This window comes from Sorghum bicolor, chromosome 2, assembly GCF_000003195.3.
Source record: "Sorghum bicolor cultivar BTx623 chromosome 2, Sorghum_bicolor_NCBIv3, whole genome shotgun sequence".
Lineage (NCBI taxonomy): Eukaryota > Viridiplantae > Streptophyta > Magnoliopsida > Poales > Poaceae > Sorghum > Sorghum bicolor.
The window spans coordinates 59,142,097-59,166,328 of NC_012871.2; the positions used below are offsets into that span (position 1 = coordinate 59,142,097).

General features: G+C 43.5%; 3 protein-coding genes across 5 annotated transcripts; 2 read left to right on the forward strand and 1 right to left on the reverse strand.

Moving 5' to 3' along the window:
• Positions 8,917-10,284, forward strand: LOC8060247 (gibberellin-regulated protein 6). The gene is made up of 4 exons (XM_002460165.2): positions 8,917-9,131; positions 9,272-9,325; positions 9,430-9,457; positions 9,840-10,284. Exons 1-4 carry the CDS (start codon positions 9,048-9,050, stop codon positions 10,019-10,021), a joined length of 348 nt encoding a protein of 115 aa, XP_002460210.1. The 5' UTR covers positions 8,917-9,047; the 3' UTR covers positions 10,022-10,284.
• Positions 12,934-16,089, forward strand: LOC8070624 (probable methyltransferase PMT2). Its single transcript, XM_002460166.2, has 7 exons — positions 12,934-13,095; positions 13,336-14,000; positions 14,077-14,287; positions 14,435-14,729; positions 14,841-15,230; positions 15,318-15,395; positions 15,463-16,089. The coding sequence occupies exons 2-7, from the start codon at positions 13,347-13,349 to the stop codon at positions 15,689-15,691; spliced, it is 1,857 nt and encodes a 618-aa protein (XP_002460211.1). The 5' UTR covers positions 12,934-13,095; positions 13,336-13,346; the 3' UTR covers positions 15,692-16,089.
• On the reverse strand, positions 17,153-23,228 carry LOC8070625 (ATP-dependent 6-phosphofructokinase 5, chloroplastic). 3 transcript variants are annotated; one of them, XM_021454855.1, is made up of 14 exons: positions 23,051-23,228; positions 21,709-22,077; positions 21,518-21,599; positions 21,306-21,379; positions 20,663-20,774; positions 20,199-20,294; positions 20,024-20,125; positions 19,870-19,944; positions 19,252-19,392; positions 19,026-19,142; positions 18,836-18,940; positions 18,645-18,725; positions 17,990-18,118; positions 17,153-17,899 (listed from the first exon to the last, which is right to left on the reverse strand). In XM_021454855.1, the coding sequence occupies exons 2-14, from the start codon at positions 22,014-22,016 to the stop codon at positions 17,732-17,734; spliced, it is 1,590 nt and encodes a 529-aa protein (XP_021310530.1). In that variant the 5' UTR covers positions 22,017-22,077; positions 23,051-23,228; the 3' UTR covers positions 17,153-17,731. The 3 variants fall into 3 exon arrangements, with proteins under 3 accessions (XP_021310530.1, XP_002462379.1, XP_021310529.1); XM_002462334.2 differs by having other exon boundaries at positions 21,709-22,034; positions 23,051-23,227; XM_021454854.1 differs by having other exon boundaries at positions 21,709-22,037; positions 23,051-23,227.

Consider the following 24,232-nt stretch of genomic DNA (forward strand, 5'->3'; position numbering starts at 1 on the left):
CAAGAACATTGTTATTTTTGTGTTATTTAAACACTACGATGAAAGTCCCAAAGCTATAATTTTGGATTATATTTGCGTTGCTCAAAGGCCATCTCAAATTCAAGAAAATGTGGGACATGTTTGGCAAAGCTTCCTGCCGATAGTGCTATGCCAAACAAAATTTATAATTGTGGATTGATTGTCTAGAATGAAATAGGACATTGGGTGTTAGAATTGTAGTTAGCTTCTCCTATTTTAGTTCCGCTCAAAATCATTTCCTTCATAAAGTTTATGTTTATGAGTTCATCCTAAATAATCACTTTAAGCCATAAGAGACTCACTTCACAGTGAAAATCAGAACAAAAGGGATCTATCAAATGAAGCCCATAGGTTTTTATTAGCACCTGAATTGTACTCAGCTCCGTCCCATAAAAGAAAGATATTATCGGATTTATAAGAGACATTGAAGCAAAAGGTGTCAAACAGTGCTGTATACAGACTAAACAGAATGTCCTCCTTTTTTAGGAAAAAATATTGAATTCTATAAGATCTTGCTTTGTGGGCTATCGGGTAGGTTATTGTTTAAGACTTTATATAAGATGCACCATCAGGCAGTCATCAGTAACAAATACTCCATCAGTCATCCCAAATTATAAACCACCAATGTATCGCATAATTTGTAATTTGGAACAAGTATAGTAGACTTTAAATATGTACATACTACATCCACTTCATACTGTATACACTTGTACAGCTGCCGCGTAATGGACGTTGCAATTACAGTGTTGTAAATTCTGCGATGTGTTGCGGAAAAGTCAGCCCCGTGTGTACATCCGGCCTCCGCAGTGATGGCGTGTGCTCTGCCATCTACAGGAGCTTCTCCTGGAGCCGGCTGCCTATGCCTATGCTCGAGTAAGTACTCAGTACTGTACATCATTCGATCCAAAATCAAATTCGTCAAATGTGTGCAGCGGAAGCGGAGGACTCCAGTTAATCCACCCACGGTATAATCACTTCCATAATAATAACTCCAGGACACAGGCACGAACAAGCTGCCATCAAGACAACCATGGCGGGCAGCGGCCGGCAGGTGCTGCCGTGCCGTGCCGTGCCGCGCCGCGGCCGCTTGCACGGAGCGCGGCGTAGGTGATGCATGCAATCCCGCGGGGTACTGGAAGATAAAAGCCCCCGGGGGCGTACAAGTGTAGCCCGGGTCACGCCACGTTTCGGGCGTCCTGCGTCGCCCGCCGCCCGGAGACTTTTGCGAGACGCGCGTAGCGTAGGCCTCCGGCGAAACGGCGAAAGAGGCCAGAGCGCGCGGGTGATGGCCATTTACTCCCCTGATGATGATGGTGCGGTGGTTGGAAGGAAAGGGTGCGGGTTTACGTGCATGCGGTGACGCGGATCCCCATGAACATAACGTCCCCGGCCCCCGGCCGTCCGATGCCGCTCCTGATGGCGTCGGGCGAAGTAAATGCATGTTAGCAGCACCGTCCGTTTCTCGGCGTGGCCTCTGGTTTTGGACGTGAGATGGTGTGGTACAGTGCACAGCAATGCCCATGGTGGCGCTGTGTGCCTGTGTTGGTGGCGGCAGTAAATATAGGTCGTACCGGCAGCATTGCCGTTTGCCAAGTGCAGCGTGGTACACAGAGGTGGGGATCAAAAGAACAGTGGCGAGCGAGCTGTAGTTACGAGTGCTTTGCTTTGCATCATGTGACGCCGGTCAAGGTAGCGGTGCCACAACATGCACACGTACGGTACAGGAACGATTTTTTTTTTTTCACAAGCTATCTAGCTCTAGTGCTTCCTTCCTAGAGTACGTAACTGGTAGTAAATCCTTGATTTTGGAGGGCCTGGGCCTGGGCCAGGACAGGACAGGCCAGGCTCAGAATGTTCTGGTCCAGTGCCCATGCAACGCAACTCCGGGGAAGGAGGCAGCACCGGGGCGGTGCAGATCACGGCACGGAGAAGTGGAATTCTGTACACTGACCACATGCTGCCCCTGGCGCGGCATGGCAAAACACGGACGCACGAGGAGGCGAAGCCCAGACCAACCAAACAGTTGTTGGCCTTGACGGACCTTGTGTTGGTGTGGTGCCGCTGTCAAATTACCCAGCCGGCCGCGGCCGCGAGCGAGCGCCCCCACCAATCCACCATGCATGTGTGGGGAGCGGTGAGCCGCCTCGGTGTCTCCTGGACAGCCGAGACACGGGCACGGGCACGGCGCTCTGACGTTGCTTGCTTGCCAGTTGCCAGCACGCGCGCACGGCGGATGCTGCTGTTGCGCGCGCGGGGGCAGTGCCCGCTGCCGCTGCCGCAGTCGGCAGTGGGCACGGGCCGCCGAGACGGGGAGCGGACAGCGGAGCGCGGGGGCGCAGATGATCTCGCCTTGCGCCACTCTGCACGCAGCAGCCCGTGGGGCTGGCTCCGCGGGCGGCCTTGTCCCTGACTCCCTTCCTGGCGGCGGATGGGCCGATGGGGAGGTTCAGAACTGGCCGCCTGGGTCGGTTTGGTTTGCCGTGTTGGGTTGTCGTTGTTGGTCGGATGTGGGGGGCACGCACGCTGACGCCGATGCATGGGGCTGGGACGGGGACGGGGGCCGCCGTGCTACTGCCAACGAACTGCCGGGGTGGGGCGCGGCCGCGGTGGCGATCGGTCGGCTCCGGGGTGGGGGCCGTGGGCCTCGTGCTTCTGCCGGGGCCAGGAGTCAAAACCGCGCCGGGGAGGAGGCGTCTGATCAAATGCTCCACGATTTCATTCTCTAGAGCATCTATCTACAGTTAAAAAATATGGACCGGAGTTCTTTGTATTTTGGAGGTTTTTTTTTTTGGACTGTTTAGATTTGCAAATGTCGGGGAAAAGGGAAATTAGGGTGTGTGCATTTTCCAGATGTTTATCTGGATTCTGGACCGGTGATCATTGATTGGTTACTGTTTCAAAAACAAGGACGCGCGCATGCGGATTCTGATACACAGCGCCATTCGTCGAGCAGTACCTAATATATTTCGGATTAAGTTACAGTGCAGTTTTATATATGACTGTTGTTCGTCTGCAGTGCAGGCACTAGCATTGATTTGAAGAACAAAAGTCTGGCCAAACCGGGCCTTGTTTAGTTGCTGAAAAATTTTGTAAAATTTTTCAGATTCTTCGTCACATCGAATCTTTAGACGTACACATGGAGTATTAAATATAGATGAAAATTAAAACTAATTGCACAGTTTGGTCGGAATTGACGAGACGAATATTTTGAGTCTAGTTAGTCTATAATTGGACAATATTTATCAAATACAAACGAAACTGCTACTATTTCTATTTTGCAAAATTTTTTGAAAGTAAACAAGGCCCGAGAACGCAGCAGCCAAGCCGCCACCCTGCTGGGTCAACAATGTACGCCAAGCTGTTGTTCTCGAGCTAGGGCCTTGTTTAGTTCACACCAAAAAGCAAAATCTTTTTAAAATTTTTCGTCACATCGAATCTTACGCCACATGTATAGAGTATTAAATATAGACGAAAATAAAAAATAATTACACAGTTTACCTGTAAATCACGAGATGAATCTTTTAAGCCTAGTTATTTTATGATTGGATAATGTTTGTCAAATAAAAACGAAAGTGCTACAGTTTCCACACCAAAAAGCAAAATCTTTTCAAAATTCTTCGTCACATCGAATCTTACGCCACATGTATGGAGTATTAAATATAGACGAAAATAAAAAATAATTACACAGTTTACCTGTAAATCACGAGATGAATCTTTTAAGCCTAGTTATTTTATGATTGGATAATGTTTGTCAAATAAAAACGAAAGTGCTACAGTTTCGAAAACTTTTCAGTTTTCGGAACTAAACAAGGCCTAGGCATTCGAACTCATCATCATCATCATCCCGACCACGCCTAGTACCTCAGACACAGAAGCTACCGCAAGTAACAGTGAAAAATGCATCCTCCGCCTTTGCTGCCGCCTGTAACCTGTCCGTGTTGCTGCGTAGCGTAGCCGAGGCCGAGCGCGCCCCTTGTCTCAGGCAGCAGGCTCGCCCCCATAAGGCCTCAGTTTTTTTGGTTTTTAGGCGAACTAAGACGTTGTTTAGATTAAAAAATTTTAGAATTTTGACACTGCAGGAATTTTATTTTTATTTGATAAATATTGTTCAATTATAAAGTAACTAGGTTTAAAGGTTCGTCTCGTGATTTATATAAAAACTGTACAATTAATTTTTGTTTTTATTTATATTTAATAATGGTCTATGCGCAAGATTAGATGTGAGGAACACCGTACGCACGGCAGGCACGGTCCCCCGACCAAACCGACGGAGACGGACACCGGATCGGGGCGGAAGACATGAGGTTGGACGATGGGGACGGGACGGGGGGCTCAGCTCAGGTGGGCGCCGACCGGGCCACGGTTTTTGTCAGGTTGACACCGGCGCCGCGAGCTGGCCTGACAGTCAGTTAATGGAGAGTTATCGCCGCTGACAGCACACACGCCGCCGGCTCTCCCGTTGCCGTGTTTGGGTGTGGGGTGTGGCCCGGCCCCGTGTGAAACGATTGATGCGATGCGAGCCGCGCTGTCCCGTGGCCGTGCGTGGTGCTGCTGCGAGCGCAATGTGACCCGGGTTAACGTGCTTGTCCTGTCTGTGGCGGAGCGGAGCACCCTGCTGCTGCCCGCCGGCCAACGGGGGTGATGAGCGAGTCACCACCACGCCCCAGGCCTTGTTTGGATGTAGTCGTATTCACCTCAATCCACATGTGTTGAGGTGGATTGGAGTGGAACTTGAACTAAATTCCACCCCAATCCATACCAACACACATGGATTGAAATGAATACGACAACATCCAAACAAGGCCCCAGTATTAATTAATTCGGCCGGAGCCACGGGGCTGATTTTGCATTGGTGGAGTGCTACCAGATCCGTTTCCTCGTGCCATTTGCACAGGTCTATCTTGAAGACGCCGACGGGAAAGAATTTTACAGTGCTGTGGTAATTCGACTTTTAATTATGCACCGAGGACAAGCAAGGCAGCAGCAGCAGCCGCCCGTCAGGCCTGTATTTAGTGAGCGTGCCCGGACACTATTCCCCAGCCGTGCTGATGAGCTCCTTTCACTGTTGTGTGGCTCGTCGGCCTCCGAAATTCGAACATGGGCAAACTGCCAAACTCCATCCGTATATGGGCCAAAAGGGCCTGTCAGCCCATGGAACCAAGTAGTTCGTTACGCTCCAGATTCCAAGTACGGCGGCCTAGCTTGCTCAATTGCTTTCTCTAACCCGGGCCACCGATGGGCCAAATCTCTCTTCCCCAGGTCATAAATGGGCCAAATCTCTCTTCGTGGAGTCAGGGCTCAGGTCTCACCAACACCCGCAATGACACAGGCACACACACTTGAGTACTTGACACCAGCGTTCTGCGTGCGTCTTTGAGCATTTTCTTTTGGAAAAAAATCCATATTGCTCCCTCCAAATTTGACCTATGTCCAAACAACCCTCTAAACTAATATTTAGTTCAATTTACTCCCTCCAACTATTTAAGTTGGTCTAACTAACACCTTAAAATATTTTTCTTTTTTTTTTGTTTCTCCATCGACAAATTATATTTTAGTTTCAAATTTTGTGAGGCGATAGAGGGCATTGTATTTTGTGTTAGAAAATTGCATTATAATTTTTCATCATTATATTTTATATGATATTGTATCTCTACTGTTAATTTATTGTTAAATTTTCTAAGCTATCAAAATTTTGGTAAAAGGTTAAGATATATTTTTTCTAACATAACTTATGTTGTTCTCTACAATATCACAAAAGTTGATATTAAAACTCACTAGTACGTGGAAAAACAGAAAGAACAAATCATGTTAAGGGGTAAACTAGACCAATTGAAATAGTTGAAGGGAGTAAATTGAACCAAATGTAAGTTTAGAGGGTAACATGGACATATACCAAACTTGAGGGAAGTAATTTGGACGTTTTCCTTTTCTTTTACGCTCGACCTCGAGAGCAGGCAGGGGTGAATCCAGAATAAAAGTTTAGAACGAGCTAAGTTCAAACTGTTCCGAAGATATGAAGCTATGATTTTAGCAAAACTAATGCCTAAACCTCTTCTTCCTGCCATCATCTTCAACCTCAAGCTCCTCCTAACCTTATCTCATAGCTAAAATTTCAAGGGGGACTCCATGGCGCGACCACGGTAGGGGGGCCCAGCCCCGGTGGCAGATCAGCCCTTGAGCCCATGCACTCAGGTACTCGAGAAAAAAAAAATATGTGCAGGAGGTGAAGGTCATATATGCTAAAGTTTGATTAGCCACACATGGAGCTGCTATCATATGATACAAGAGAAATTAATAATAATGATGAGAAGTAAATCCGCTCATTGTTAGCAAAGTCTGTTCAACTCTCCCCTCCTGTTTATCTTCAAAAATAAACTGGACAAAGTAATTAAGGTAGTGTCTTTAAGAGTTAGAATATCAACAGATTAGAGAGACAGGATGGAGATAAACAATTTGGATCAGCTGTGGCCTGTGTGGGCACTAAATTTACCTTTTTAATTTTGATGAACAACTCGATCTTAAGGACTTGTTTAGATTCAAAACCTTTTTAATTTAAACATTGTAGCACTTCCATTTGTATTTGACAATTATTATTCGACCATAGACTAAGTTCATAAGATTCGTCTCACAAATTACATGCAAACTGTGCAATTAGTTTTTTATCTATATTTAATGCTTCATGCATGTGACACAAGATTTGATGTGACGTAAAATCTTTAAAAGTTTTTTGATTTTGGGTGCAACTAAACAAGGTCTAAAATTACTAGGCTGTGTAGCCTTCGTACACTTCGGCTTTGTTTAGTTCACACCAAAATGCAAAAACTTTTCAATGTTCTCCATCAAATCAAATCTTACGGCGTATAATTTATTTATAATTTGTGAGACGAATCTTTTAAGTCTAACTAGCCCATGATTAAATAACAATTACTAAAATAAAAACGAAAGTGTCTCGGTACTCAAAACAAAAAAAAATTGGCAACAACTAAACAAGGCATTCGTCGATCGAATCACCCGCGATTAAATGTGTACACAATGGACCTGAAAACGAGCATAGTGGTACTGTGACGGCTTTATGAAAAATTCTCCGGTCCGGAACAGGGAATGAAACCACGAGATGGAACAGTGTACACGTTGGCCATCAGTTTAGCTTCAGCTTTATTTCTTAACTAGCTGTACACAGAAAATTGGATCCAGACATATGCTTGTGGAATCAGATGCAGAAATCCAAGGGGACTGAACCAGACCAAGTACAGGACGCATCCCCGACCCCGAGATCGATCAGTTAAGAGATTCAAGCGTATAGTAGCCCGCGCATCAGTTTGCATGTTGAGATGGGCCAGAGGCCGGCCGGGATGACGGTGGTATACATGTGGGACGAGGTGATATCAATCCAGCTGCAGCTAGACCTGATTAGTGTTCAATTTGCTCTCTTTCGTATTAGGACATACTTAGAGCAAGGCTGAAAGGGTGCTGATTGTAAGGATCCTTATAGCCTACCTCTTAGTCTAGTTATATAGTAGTTACCTTTTCACTATTAATATTATGGTCTATTTATCTTTTTTTCACAAAGTTTCCTGGTTATTGTGTCTAAGTCGGTTAAAAGATGTCTTTCTTCTCTCTCCTCTACTGTCTACTCTTTTTTCACCTTGGTGTTCACCCTGCTTACATCCCGTTATTATAAATTACTCTTATAGCGTAGCTGGGTGAAGGTTCAACAATCTGGCTATGTGCTTGACGAGCTCTTCCTCCTGCTAGCTATTCAGTAGTGTTTTTTCTCACAATAAATTAGCCAGCAGTTACTTTCTATCATGTCTTATCAGGCAAACGAATAAGGCGTCACACTGTTTCGGTGCTGGAGAGGACCAATCTATGATCACACTGTTTCGGTGCCCTTTTAGCATCAATGCTCTCCTAGTCTCCGTTATCATAAGTATAGGCTCACTTGCTTGTGTTTCCCGGCCGGGCATACGGGCACGTGAAGCGGCACATGCACCCCCTGCCGAACTGGCAACGTGTGTTTGCACCTACTGCAAAGCTCCAAAGCCATAGCTTGCAGTCTTGCACACGCATGACGCACCAGCACCGCCCATAATGGGTGGCGAGTAGCTAGCTACCACTAGCAGCCTCCGAGCGGCGAGATGGGAAGGAACAATTGAGATCTGAAATCTGATGAGAGCGGCCGAATCTCTGTGCCCGCAAAACAAACGTCAAAGCACTGCATGCATATGCATTTCGTCGGTGCCAGTGCCACTATGCAGTCGGCACTAACTATGCAGCAGATCGGGATCTTCAGTGTAATCATTAGTTAATTTAGTTCATCTAGGCATGTTTAATTTTGAACAGTGTGGTATGTGGACTTTAAGAACAAGCAGCTCAGTGTAAATAAAGAGAACTCTGATGATAACCCTGTGTGATCCATATCCTTAAACTAGACACATCATATCATGTCGATATATTTTCTTCAGCAGATGTAGGGTGTAGGAAAAGGTTAACATGCTAAGCATAGCTAGGAGCAAAGCATTCCTTTTCCTGACGCATCTTGGCATGATTCTCTCCCTCCTCCTCTACCTTTCTCAAGGCCTTGTTTAGTTTTAAATTTTTTTTGGTTTTGGATATTATAGCATTTTCGTTTTTATTTGACAAATATTGTCCAATTATGGATTAACTAAGCTCAAAAGATTCATCTCGTGATTTACAAGAAAACTGTGCAATTAGTTTTTGTTTTCGTCTATATTTAATGCTTCATGCATGTGCCGCAAGATTCGATGTGACGAAAATTTTTGAAGAGTTTTTGGTTTTTGGGTGAACTAAACAAGTCACAAGGCCATAGGAGTAAAATAGAGCAGCGACCACGGACCGCATCTTGAAATAGCTTGGACGGGCATCCATATATGTGTTTAGCCTATAAATATGTCCGCATCTTTCCATCTCACTCCTGGTCAGAGAGAGACACAAGTCCAGTCCAGCTAGCTGCTCTGCTAGCTAGCTTCACTCAGCGCCACAAACACACACATCGCTTCAGATCAGAGATGGCGACGATGGCCGGCAGGCTGCTGCTCCTCCTCCTCCTCGCCGTTGGTGGCCTTCTTGCCGTCTCCATGGCCGAGCACGAGGTGAGATCCTCTTCATCTTCAGCTGAGTGAGTTGTGAGCTGGGCATGGACGACATGGCTGGGCGCCGAGTTGGTTGGTTACTTGCATTGTGTGGCTGGCTGATGCGGTTCTTTCTTGCATTTGGATCATCAATCAATCAGGTGCTGGCCAAGGGGAGTGACGAGCATGACGACAATGTGTACCAAGTGAGCAAGGTCAGTATCCTTATCCTTGTGATCTCTTTCACCACCGCACAAGTTGGAAGAATCTATCTCTGAAGCGTGCTCTCGTATAATCTGTCTGTCTCCTGGTTTTGCAGGGAGGACAGGGCAGCCTCAAAAGCTACCGTAAGTCACCGCATTTGAAACCTTGTGCTTGCTCTGCTTTTCATCTCCTTCCTCTAGTAGTCACAAATCAGTTGTGCAATAATAATCAGACTAATAATACAATGGGGAAAATGTAAATCTAACTAAATGCAGTGATATTTAATTGTTACTAAGTGTTCTAGGAGTCTAGGTTGGTTGGAGTGAGGCTTTCAGAACTTAGAAACTGTGCACATACATGACATAGGATGGTTGGTGTGTAGCAAGTAGAGGTGAGTCTCAGTAGGATATATGATGATCCGAGAGGATACATGCATTTATTTGTATGGCTAACAGTAACCTCATGATCGAGCTAGCTAGGGGTGGTGGTGGTGGTGGATTGATCTGCTGTGTGTTGTGTTTGCAGAGTGCTCGCCGCAGTGCTCCCGGCGGTGCGGCAACACGCGGTACAAGAAGCCGTGCCTCTTCTTCTGCAACAAGTGCTGCAACACGTGCCTGTGCGTGCCGTCGGGCTACTACGGCAACAAGGGCGAGTGCCCCTGCTACAACAACTGGAAGACCAAGCGCGGGGGACCAAAGTGCCCGTGAGCTGAAGGCGTGCGTGCATACACAAATGTGCGCGCGGGGGTGTGTCCTGATTCATGAAAAACATCACTCACTCGATTCAACATTAGGATCAGAGCTACCTATATACTATGGCTTTGGCCGTCACGTTGATGTACTACTACGTATAGTATGTAGCAGGTCTTGGTGCTGCGGCCAAAGCCGCTGTAAACACTACTACGTTTAAATTTATATGTATCATCACGGGCCACTCACTCTCGATTCAATTCAAATTTTACTTGACACTATGGAAAACTGCAGCGTCGATTTCCTTCCCTCCAAGGCTCCAAGTAAATGATGTACGATATTCAGGTCTGAACATGGTAGGAAAAAGAAGAAGAGGCCTCAAAGAAGAAGGCCTGGCCTGATTAGAAAAAAAAGCGGTGTCCTCGAGCCCAACCCATTTGTCCGGAGGCCCACTGGCCACGGGACTTGCGGCTTTCTGCTGTCAGGATGTCTGTGCTTTCTCCTGCGACGGATCGGAACACGGAAGCTGTGCACTGTGGCCTTGTTTCCTTGCAAAATATTTTGTAAAATATAAATAATACCAATTTCGTTTATATTTAATAAATATTGTTTAATCGTGGATTAACTAGATTTAAAAGATTCATTCCGTCAATTCCGACCAAACTGTATAATTGGTTTTTATTTTCGTCTATATTCAATATTTCATGCATATCCGGTTCGAGGAAAGGAAATGCAAATGCTCTGCCATTTTTGTGAGCCACAGTCTCTGCACAGCTGCTGCCTGCCGGCTGGGCTTCTCATTAACAGGCGCTGCATGCATTCCATATGGTAGCGCCGCAAGCACCCGCCGGAAGAAAACAAGCGAATGGAATGGAATGCAAGTGCCGCTGGACCGAACGGTTTCAACCGGTGCGATGCCACCAACGGCCTTCATTCGTCGTGCGCTTCTTTGACTCCGGCTGCTCGGCGCCGCACCCGCGCATCCGTGATCCGTCGTGCTCGTGCATCTGTAACCGCCCTGGACTTTGTTAGGCAGATTGAAGATGAAATTTTTTTTTATGTCACATCGAATATATCGGAAGGATGTCGGGAGAGGTTTTTAAAAACTAATAAAAAACAAATTACATAGATCATCTGGAAACTGAAAGACAAATCTATTAAGCATAATTAATCTATCATTAGCACATATGGGTTACTGTAGCACTTAAGGATAATCACAGACTAACTAGGCTTAAAGATTCGTCTCGCGATTTTCAACCAAACTGTATAATTAGTTTATTTTTTTATCTATATTTAATGTTGCATGCATGTGTTTAAAGATTCGATGGGATGGATAAAAATTTTTTTTTTGGGAACTAAACAGTGCCACGGTCCACCACGCGCGTCTCCGGAATCTGGACGCACGCACTCACGTGGCCTCATAAATAAGTGCGACGACACCCACCACACCCACACCCACACCCGATCCACGGACGGACCCCCAACCCCAACCCGGCTGCATGGGGAGCCCACACGATTTAGCTCGTGAGTCGTGGTACTGCCGCGCGTGAGCGAGTGTAAATTTGTACAGTACGCGACTATTTTTTGTTCGCCGTTTCACCAGCAAATAGAAATACCTCTACGTGGCTTGGAAAACTTTTAATTTACCAACTGTTTTTTCATAATTATTACTTTATTAGAGATGTTCTTGCCAAATATATATTTTTTTAAAAAAATATTGGATAAGCTATCATGCAACAATCGTTTGTGTCATTTGTTATAATATGTCTTAGGATAGCTCCAATAATACTAAAACAACTAGCTCATACAATATTTTATTTTATTTGATAACAATAAGATAGTAGAGTACTAAATAAGCTTTTTATGAAGAGCTAAACTCGCTCACTTTCGCATGATTTATACATGTATATGCTCATACGTCTTTCTATACTTAGCATGTAGAACTACTCACTTTCCGCATGATTTATCTATTTTATTGAATGAGTTAGCGAATTGGCTTTGTTATTGAGGGTGTTCTTGGGATTGAATCCTGTAACATGGCTACATGTATTCTTCCAAACATGGTTTAAGTTCCTTGTTGAATTTGGATTATGATAGTTTTTTATTGTAAATGTGGTTTTATATTCGACGTGGTGTGTTCGATGTAGCTTTTTTCTTTCTCTAGTTCATACTACAATAAACTACTCCCTCTATCCCTAAAAGCTTTAATTTCTATAGTTATCTTAAGTCAAACTTTTAAATTTTGGCCGAATTTCTAAAAAAACACTATGTTTTATACTACCAAATTAGTTCTATTAAATTTATCATAGAATATATTTTTTATAAGATACTTATTTTATATCATAAATATTTATGTTCTTTTCTATAAAGTTGGTCAAACTTTTAAAAATTTGATTCTAGGAATTGAAATTTTCAACAATAGAGGGAGTATACTATAGTTATAGAGTTTGACTTAGAGTATAGGGTTAGAAGTTTAGGTGGTCAAAACACACTCATTGGATTTAGACTCAAAACACACAGATGCCGAAAGTGAAATATACAAATATAGAGAGAAATTTTGACTTAAGGTTTAAGGTCAGAGGTTTAGGTGGCCGAAACACACTCATTGGATTTGGGTTCAAAACATACGGATGGCGACAGTGAAATGTAGAGAGGAGAGTGAACCATCATGAGATGTATTGCCTGATGAAAAAGTGAAGGAAAAAATGTGAGAGAAATACTTTTTTCAATATTAAATATATAAATATAATAAATTTATTATGAGTCAATTGGTCATCAGGCCGAATGTTTGTTCCCGCTCAATCTTCGATAATAACAAATAAATAAAATATCTCCAGTACGGGTGCTTTAGCTAATACGGCCAACCCATCATACAGCGGTGGCCGGTGGGGAGCCGAAGCCGGCAAAACCTCAAATAGCCCAACATACTCCGCTCTATCTATTCTTCTTCCATTAACCCCTTCCTCCCCTTTACCCAGCGTGCCTCACCTCCCTCTCTTTCTGTCGGCGGCGACTGGGCGGGCCGTCGCTGCCGCCCTGCGCCAGGTGCCCAGGTCTTCTTCGGGCCCTTCGCCGGCGGCAACCACCACCAGGTACGTACGCCACCCCTTGGTCTTCCGTTCCTGCCGTGCGGAACCGAGCACCCAGACGCTAACTTTACTACTACTGTATCCGGATCCGATCTAATTACAAGTATATATGCATGTACATTAAGATTTGTTTTGCAAAGATCCGCCCCCTGAGCCATGGCATTCTGTTCCTATGCACATTCCCAATAAGGATTACTAAACATTGCAAAAAGTTCATGTTTTTGGGACTGTCTAATTCCTCAGGTAAGTAAGCCATGGCTTTGAAGGCGAGCTCCGGCGAAAACCGGACAAGGAGCACGGTGTTCCTGTGCATAGTGATTGGCATGTGCTGCTTCTTCTACATCCTCGGGGCGTGGCAGAAGAGCGGGTTCGGCAAGGGGGACAGCATCGCGCTGGAGGTCACGAAGCGCACCGACTGCACCGTCTTGCCCAACCTTAGCTTCGACACCCACCATTCTAAACCTGCCAGTGACAGCAGCTCTAGCGATCTTGTTGTTTCGCCGGCGAAGAAGTTCAAGCCGTGCGCTGATCGCTACACGGATTACACCCCCTGCCAAGACCAGAACAGGGCGATGAAGTTCCCTCGGGACAACATGAACTACAGAGAGCGGCACTGCCCGGCGCAGAAGGAGAAGCTGCACTGTCTTATCCCACCCCCAAAGGGTTATGTGGCTCCGTTCCCGTGGCCCAAGAGCAGGGACTATGTCCCTTTTGCGAATTGCCCGTATAAGAGCTTGACGGTCGAGAAAGCCATCCAGAACTGGGTTCAGTATGAGGGTAACGTGTTCAGATTCCCTGGTGGAGGGACACAATTCCCACAAGGAGCAGATAAGTATATTGATCAGCTTGCATCAGTCATTCCGATCGCCAATGGAACTGTCAGGACTGCGCTTGACACTGGTTGCGGGGTAAGAGGAAATGCCAAACTGCATATTGCTTGTTTCTAATTCGAGTTCATGTCTTAACACACCATAACTGTTTCAGGTGGCTAGCTGGGGAGCTTATTTGTTGAAGAGGAATGTCTTGGCCATGTCGTTTGCGCCAAGAGATTCACACGAGGCACAAGTGCAGTTTGCTCTGGAGAGAGGTGTCCCAGCTGTTATTGGTGTCCTTGGTACAATAAAACTTCCCTATCCATCGAGGGCCTTTGACATGGCCCATTGTTCCAGGTGCTTGATTCCATGGGGAGCAAACGGTGAGCTTAATCATGTAACCTCTTATATTCTGCATCAAAGTAAAAATTTTCAGGGATTGTAACTATCATTGATACTTAGAACATTCATTTATGTTTGATTGATGCAAGTCATTTTACAACCTGAAATCATTTTTCACATTTTCGCAGATGGAATGTACATGATGGAAGTTGATAGGGTTCTAAGGCCTGGTGGCTACTGGGTGCTGTCTGGTCCTCCAATTAATTGGAAGGTGAACTACAAGGGTTGGCAACGCACAAAGAAGGATCTTGAAGCAGAGCAGAACAGAATAGAGGAAATTGCTGATCTTCTATGTTGGGAAAAGGTCTCAGAGAAGGGTGAGATGGCAATATGGAGGAAAAGGGTGAATACTGAGTCTTGCCCTTCTAGGCAAGAAGAATCAACTGTGCAGATGTGTGAATCAACAAACCCAGATGATGTCTGGTATGCTGTTCATGTAATCTTGTTAATAAGAGCAGTCATTTGAACAGAGTGCTTTGGTTTGTATGGTTCTTTTTTGTTCCAAATTCTTACAAACTACTGCTACTTCATCAGGTACAAGAAGATGAAGGCCTGTGTGACACCCCTTCCAGATGTAAAAGATGAAAGTGAAGTAGCTGGAGGAGCAATCAAACCCTTCCCAGCCAGGCTCAATGCAGTTCCTCCAAGAATTGCTAATGGTTTGATCCCAGGGGTTTCGTCTCAGGCCTTTCAGAAAGACAATAAAATGTGGAAGAAGCATGTGAAGGCTTACAGCAGTGTGAACAAATATCTGCTTACTGGTAGATACAGGAATATTATGGACATGAATGCAGGATTCGGGGGATTCGCTGCAGCAATAGAGTCCCCAAAATCTTGGGTGATGAATGTTGTGCCGACCATCGCAAAGATGCCCACCCTGGGGGCTGTGTATGAGCGAGGATTGATCGGCATATATCATGACTGGTTTGACATTTTACACTTGAATCGTGTGCTCACAAAAGTAGTGTACTAGTGATCATGAACTTACAATTTGACACTGCCCTATTGCAGGTGTGAAGCTTTCTCTACTTATCCAAGGACATATGATCTTATCCATGCTAGCGGTCTTTTCACCTTGTATAAAAACAAGTAAGCTACTCTCGTCTTTTGTAGTGAATTCATAGCTTGCATTGTTACTGATTGAAACTACCAACAGGTGCAGCATGGAAGATATTCTCCTGGAGATGGACCGCATCTTGAGGCCTGAAGGTGCTGTCATAATACGGGATGATGTTGACATCCTGACTAAGGTGAACAGCCTCGCTCTGGGTATGAGGTGGAACACGAAGATGGTTGATCACGAGGATGGCCCCCTCGTGCGTGAGAAGATCTTATATGCTGTGAAGCAGTACTGGGTTGGTGGGAATCAGACAGCTGTAGCTTGAAGCAAGCACGTTTCCGAGGTTCTAACATGAGGAATTCTGCAACCCAACCTTACCCGACGATCAAGAATTACCTTAGGAGTCATCCTGTGGCAAGGAAAATGGTCAGCCCTTGTAGGGGTAGCACTGAAGCAGCCAGGATACCGTACTTGGTGGTGATCGCTGCAAAGCCTGCAACCACATAATGTCGGTGACAAATTTTTGGAATTCTTCGTTGGTTGTGTACTCTATTCAAAAGCTTGTATCTTAGAAAATTTCTCTACGGTCCGTACTGATTCGAGTGTAATTTATTAAGTAGAGTAGCTTTCTGTAAGCAAGAAATACAAGGTTTTTTGGACAACCCAGGTATATTTATCTACACCTGAATGATCCTGAAGAAAAAAGGGCTGTTTACTGCTCTACTGTTGCAACTTGAAACATGCTGGCGCCAGGCATAACTTCGAAGCCAGAAATGTTTGTTTTCTTTGAATCTATGGTCATGAGCTCTATTTGCTGTACCATACATTCAAGAAGAGAATTACATGTTCACAATACTGGACCCCACGAGATGAACACCACAAACATCAAAACGCTGCAACCAAATTGGAACAGCACCTAAGCTCATCTCTGATCATTGATTTGGGTGTACCTTTCTGTAAGCAAAAAGTACAGATACTAAGGCCTTGTTTAGATGTGAAATTTTTTTAGATTTCACTACTGTAGCACTTTCGCTTGTTTGTGATAAATATTGTTCAATCATAGACTAACTAGGGTCAAAAGATTCGTCTCGCGATTTACAATCAAACTGTGTAATTAGTTTTTATTTCCGTCTATATTTAGTGCTTCATACATATGCCGCAAGATTCGATATGATGAGGAATCTTGAAAACTTTTTGGATTTTAGTGCGAACTAAACAGACCTAAAAAATTGTGCGCACCATGTGCACCCTATCAGGCAGTCATGGAGCATCTTGTAAACAAGTGACATGACAGGTCATTCTTAAACCAACCTTTATGTTGTGATGGCAACAGGACTCTAGTGCTCAAGAACAAGTGGAAAATTCTGCAGCTTATGAAACTGACCTTTATGGCATGAATCATGCAATTCCGGCAAGGCTACGTTTAGCGTGCATATTTTTCGTTGTAGGGGTAGCACTGAATCAGCCAGGATACCGTGCTTGCTAGTGATAGCTGCAACCACTACGTTTTTTGCTTGGACCTTTCTTTACAGGTGCCCAAGCCGACCGTAAAAGCGGCTTATGCCGATGTTGATTTGTTTGTTGTGAGAGGCTGATCATTAAAACACTGCTGGCTAGTTGTAAAACACTGTTGGGTGTAGCTTATTAGATACTCCCTCCATTCCAAATTTTAAGTATCTAGAAAAGTTAGAACAACCTTATATAAAATGTTATGAAGGTAGTAGCTTTCTGTAAGCAAGAAGCGCAGATCTTTTGGACAATCCAGGTCTACTCATGCACTCCTGAATGATTCTGAAGAAAAAGGGCTGCTTATGGCTCTACCATTGCAACTTGCAACGTGTTGGCGCCAGGCCCAGGCTTAAGTTCCAACTTCCAAGACAGAATTTATTATTTTCTTCTACTCTACGGGCATGAGCGCTATTCGCTCTACCCGTACATTTAAGAAGAGAAATTACAAGTTCACAGTACAATACTTGACCTCCCGAGACGGACACCACCAAACATCGAAACGCTGCAACCAAAAGCTCATCTCTGATCACTGCACTTCCTAGTAAGAATATCCAATAACCTATTATACAGAGTACATCATCAATAAAACATCTCAGTGCTGACGCCAGTTTTGTACTGGTGCGATTTTGTAGAATCGTTTGCAGCAATAAGATTTTTATTTTCACTTATGGGGCAAACCAAGAGAACGGCGTCAGAATGACCTGGGGAGTGGCTCCAGCAATTTCGCTATGAGCTCCTCCAACCTCACTATTTTTTTTTTTGCGTAAGACGGATTTATTCAAGTTTCCTGTTAGCAATCCCTTGCAGGATTAACAATTCTCTTGGTGCCTTGCTGAGAGGTGTTAATGAAGTAGAGTCAATGGAAGTCTGGCTGGCCAGTGGATGTGAGGCAGCGGTGCCACATTCTGCTGTTGGGGTTAACGTGCTTTGGTGTTGTAATGACCTCTGTGATGGGAAGGTACACATAATGTGTGTTGCAAACACCTGACGTGATGCCACTGAACCCAGCAAATGCTCCATGGACCTATACGACATCCATACAATTTTCTTCTGTAAAAATCCTACTCTTGCATTGAAATGAATACCAGCACACTATGAAAAGAAATCAACTTACAGCATTTTGCCCAAGTACGGTGCAGAGAATAGCATCAGATGCATTTGCCCGACAGGCCCGAACCATATATGTTGGATCAATGTATTTTAGATCAGCCGGAACACCGATGTCCTTGAAATGCTTCTTGATCTGTAAGGTGATACAAATGCCACTGAATAATATGTAAAGTGGAAAAAGAATGTCCACAAAAATGAAAGAAGAGCAAGGTTAGAGCACCAGGAAGGGTCAACTCACATCAGTGTGCCAGTTCAAAGAAGGCACACTCTCTCTATAGCAAATCAAGGAATTCTTTTACAGGTTCCTTTTTAGTTAGGTGTAGGAAACCATAGTTACATAAACTATGTACTAGTCAGGAATAGATAACTAATAAATATAATCTTCAATATGGTTCCACTTTGTAAATCTAAAATAATATCTATACTTAGCATTCTTTGCGAGGTTATGAAAAAAGAAAGTTGACAACAACAATTCAGCATAAACCACACATATAATAGCCTCAAATAAAGCTCTTTTAGCAGGGAAACCAGGCAGGAAGTAAAACCTCGATTAGGTTTCACAAAAAACCAGAGCCCCACCCGGCCACCCCCAACCAACCGATGACCTTCAAAGATGCCATATACAAAATCTATTTCACAAGGGGTTTAACAAGAGATACCTTCTGCTGCATGTGGACACCAAAGTCACTAAGTATCACATTTCCTGAAGCATCAGTTGCATTTGATTTTTGCAGTAAATCCTGTCCAAAGAGTACAAAATACATTTCCAATTTTCACTATTCACCCATGAAACTAGAGCATTAGAAGCAGTCAAGAAGGATAAACTGTTTAGCCACTGTTGCTGTCTTACCTGCCCTGCACCTTCAGCAACACAAACCACACAAAATCCCTTTGTATTAAGTAAATGCTCAAGGTGTCGCAAGACACCATGTTCTCCATCGAGTGTGAAGGATACCTTCATTCATACAGTAAGCTTTTGTCAGTACATGTGAAGCAAAAACAATTTAAGTCCATCATCTTAGCATTTAGTGTTTACAGACCTCAGGTATTAGGCAGACATCAATCTGTCCACTGGAAAGAGAAGCATGCATGGCTATGAATCCACTACTTCTTCCCATTAATTTTACCAACCCAATTCCATGGTATGCACTACGTGCCTATAAACATAAGCAAGAAATCAAGTAAAGCAAGTACAGACTGTATGTCGAATTCAACTTCATTTCACTATCATTTTCAAATGCACTAACATTGAGGATCGAAGCCTACCTCTATATAGGCAGAATTGATAGCACGCTGAGCTTCTTCCACAGCTGTATCAAAACCAAACGTCTTATCCATAAAAAGTATATCATTATCAATGGTCTTTGGAACTGCTACAACTGAAACTTTCAGTTTTCTCTTTCGACACTGCAAACCAGAAAAAAAAATATAGACATAAACAACAGATGAATAATAACACTCCATGGAATACACAATATGTGTTTTGAGTGTAGATTCATTTACAACCTTCCTGAATCCAAACTAATGTAGCACACAGAACGGAAGATAGTTTTAGTACCAGGAAGTTCTGAAAATACACCCACTTCTCACAGCAGGTTTACTCAGTACCAATAATTTCAGCTATAGAATTGGGTTCAAAAGTAATTTCTTGAATTTAAAATTCAATAAACTTGCTAACTTTTAACTTGAAAAAGGCAAAAAGTCCCAAGGGGTGGACATTTGCCTGCGTTGTCAGCCAGATGTTTGCATATATAGTATATAGGTAGCAATTAGGTAATACTCTATATATGAATCTGATTACTGGGATATAGTGAAATGAACTAAATTTACCACATTGAAACATGCTCCAAAGTCCTAGAAGTATGAAATAGAAGAGAGTTATACCTCCTCATGAATAGCATTAGCTCCTGCATGGCTACCATTTCCACCAATTACAAACAGCATGTCAATTCTTCTGGCCTACAAACATAAGACGATCTTGTAAACAATATTGAAGCTGCCACACGGAATATGGTGTCTTCCAATTCAGGTTGCTTACCTGTATACTATCTACAATTTCACTAGTTTTAGCTCCTCCACGAGAGACTCCTAGGAAACTTCCTCCAGAAAGATTTATGTTTTCCACCACGTCACGTGAAAGCTGAATATTCTCACCAAAATGATTCAACAACACCATGAACTATTTAGCACCTGAGATAGAAAAGCATCCTTACCGACATTTCTTTTAAGCCTTTCTCAAAAAATCCACGATAACCAAATGGGATTCCAACAATATTCTTCACCCCATAAATCTCCAAGGTAAATACTATCTGGAAATATAAGTAAATATAGTCACATACCACCTAGGGCTCTGGTTATTCTATTCAGCGTTTACTTGAAAGTGAGGGATTCATAATTCAAAAAAACACCTACAAGTTCAATGCATAAGCATTAAAACATATCATACTAAATTACACTAAGTTCATTTGCATTTGGCCTCCCACTTTTCTCGCTAGCTCTGATCAAATGGATTATCATAATAAAACGTATATTGCTCCTAACATGGTCAGTACTTCTGTAACCTTAACAAGTGTATGTGATCCATAAATGCCTGGTGTGATATTTCATCAAGAACCTGAGCATATTGAGAATGCAAATGGTGCAAAATCACTTGAGCAATACTATAAAACAATCATACCTGTCTAATGACATCATTTAAACCAGGGCAGAGCCCTCCACAGGTAACAATGGCAGCCTTTACTTCTTCAGGTTCGTAATATATCTCCTTACGAGGACCTGCACGATGAACCCTACAGAAAGCAACTATCACTTTCTCATCCATTTCTCATTCTTAAAATTAAACAATTTTCTTAATGATAAGAAAATAACACTGTATGATTAGCCAGACCAGCGAAAGGGCCTCTAGCTGAGTTGGTTACGTGGTCTGAATAGCACTCCTCAGGTACTCAGGCTGGGGTTAAAAAAATTCCCTTGTGTGTCCCACGCCAAAGAACATGTCTAAGGTCTGGCCCCAGTCATGGTCGTTCTCACATGGGCTAGGTACTGCTATGTATCCATCTTCTTAATGCAATACCAAGGGGCTCTGTTACCCCCCGCCCCAGCAGGTTGAGTTTTTTTATTAGCCAGACCAAATAATAAGAATATAGACACTATCAATTGTTCTCTATTAGGTATTACTCATGATATGCTGAGAGGTGAATATTGACAGAAGTTAACAACACTGGAGTATTTCAGGGAAACATTCATACTTTTATCATAAAAAGGTGAATCATCTCCTCCAGAAGAAAGAACAATAACTAATGTGCTGCATGAGATCATACCAGTGTTCCACCCAGCTACAATCAGGATCAATGCACAAAGCTCCAGCAGAAGTAGGAGAGGCATACTTTATCACCTAAATAAACACACTATGATAAGTGATAAATTCACCAGTAAGAAAAAACAAAGCCTCTTCTCGAGACCATGCCTCGTTATATGTATTCATCTGCAAGTGCTTAACAAGTTATACTTGTCATATGTGCTCAATATTGACCTTCAGAAGGGCTCTATCACTCTTATTTACATAACCGTTCCACATATCAGCTGATGAGCCATCACCATCACCCAGGGGAATTCTGTCATAAAAAATAAGGGATGTTGAAATCAAAGGAGCCAGCTACAGTTCATCGGTTTAGATATCAAAACCAGTTAAGTCAAAGAAAGATATAGCAGACAGGAATGAACCTGTTTTTCTTCAAAGAGAATGTAGTTCTTCTTGGCTCCAAATCATATATATCAGTGATGTGTGGCAAACTAAAACGCCTGTTCCAGTCTTCCTGGTACTTTTGGTTCCAAGAAGGGTCAGTGAAATCTAGGTCTAGCTTTCCTGATGTAGCTGTCACATGCAGTGCTGCAAATTTTTTCCTGTACTTTTGCCTGCTTAACTGAGTGAAACCATATTGGCACCGGTCCTTTGTTGGACTCGGCCAATGTTGCTGTGTGGTAGAACTCGTACTTGCTTTGAAAGCAACAGCCATCCCAGACAAGGTCATATAAAGATTATAGTGGACCTGCTAATCCGCAGCAGGAGTTCAGTAAGATAATGCTAATCTCCTATAAAAACAATCACAATTTGAATTTGGTTGGTGGATAGTAACTCAAATTGCATCACTTGTGTAACTAAATTGCTAGAAGCATGCCACATTCAGACATTCTGTCTAATGAAGACCAAAGAAACATGCAGATGGATCATGCAAAGCTTGACACTGGCTCATTTTTTCACTTCATAATCGGCTGTATTCAGTAAGTTGGCAACGTACAGTATAAATCCTGCATTAGCGAATGCATTGGTAGTTTACAAAACTGAAAACACCAGAATATATGACTAAATGTATAATCATGATAGCAACAAGACCTAGATCCAGTTCAAGCTATTTGGAAATACACCCAATCCGTAAACTCATTGCGGACGAAACAAACCGAAATTTACACTATGCAATGAAAGGCTCATTGAAGCACATGGGATCTAAATAAACTATACAACAGAGTAACAGCACATATAACAATCCCAAAATCAAATTCGAGAAGCAGGAGGTTGACGACTTGCTTGAATCGCCGACGGCATACATTTCCGTCCTAATCAACCAACACGAGCTTGGATCACGAAACTAGCAAAAAAAAAACAGAGCCCTGACAGCGTCGTTCAAACAGAGCACGAGCATTGCAGTTGATCCGCTAGAGAAACCAGCAAGCTGCAGCCGAGGCGCCCACACCCCGCTCCTCCAATCGCAGGCACCCAAAATCCACGGTGATCCGCAAACATTCCCAACAGACACGAGCACCGATCGCGAGGGAAGCCCCCGCATCGACGCCGCCACGGACGCGAAGGAAAAAAAAAACATTGGCATTGCTCCCGTTCGAGCGTACACGCCTGCGGCGTCCATGCCCTGGGCGACCCTAACCGCCCGAGTAGATGGATCTCCGCAGACCGGGAAGCAGAAGCGGAGAGAGATCGATCCCGCGCGCAGACGCGCGGCGAAGGAGATGGATGGATTGGGGAGGGCAAGGGAGGGATGCGGCGGCCTACCTGCGGCTTTGGACGTCGAGAGGAGATGGGGGGGGTTCAACTTGGAGCGCGCTCTGCTCCGGCCTCCGGCGGCCTCGGATGGTTCCGGTTCGGGTTCGGGGTGTTCTTCGTCGCGTCGTTGATCGGTTGGAGGAGTTTGACCCCCTGGCGCGGCGGAGAAGCAGAGGCAGTGGAGCGGAGGATGACGGAGGCTGCCAGGTGGGGTTCTCTTCCAGTCCAGGTGGCGCGAGGAAGGGAGAATGAACTGCGTGGGCGCGGTGTACGGACTACCAGGCCCCAGGGGGCAGAGGTGCACAGCTCAAACTAGACCACCCATTCTACCCGAACCGTTGAGAAAAATAAAATGCTGATCTGGCAGCCTGAAAAAAATTCAAACTAAAATAGAAAATTCAAAAATAATTGAACCTGCAAGTGCGTCGGATCATATTCGAACAAAAAAATTTGACCTATTCATTTTTCTAGCCCGATGAGATCTGATGTTTGAAAAGGTCTAACACTAGAAATTGATTTGCATAAGAAGTTTTTTTTATGCAAAGAGCAATTTTCAAACAGTAAAATAAAGTGGTAGGATTTTTCTGCACAACAGATTATAAGCACAAATGATTTGTACTAAGGCCGTGTTTAGTTTCTGAAGAAAAAAAATTTTATGATATTGTAGCATTTTTGTTTGTTTGTGGTAATTATTGTCTAATTATGGGCTAATTAAGCTCAAAACATTTGTCTTGTAAATTTCGATCAAACTGTGCAATTATTTTTATTTCCGTCTATGTTTAGAATCTTTAAAAATTTTTTTGTTTTGGAGTGGAAGTAAACAAGGCCTAAATATTAATGCACTGGAAAACAAAACAGGATGTTAACAGTCGAGGACGTGAGCGAAAAGGGATATGCAGGAATACGGAAACGAACAAACATGAACGGAAACATGACATTCAAGCCAACATGTTTTTTCTGTAGAGATCTACTCTCTCCATTCCAAATTATAAGTCATTCCAAAAATCTTAAAAAGAAATTTTTCTAAGTTTGACCAAATTTATATTATAAAATAATAATTATTATGGTACTAACTAAGTATCGTTAGATTCTTTCTTAATTATATTTTCATAATATATTCACTTTACGTTATAAATCTTAGTATTTTTCTCTATAATTTTGGTTAAACGTGAAAATGCTTTTACTCTCCAA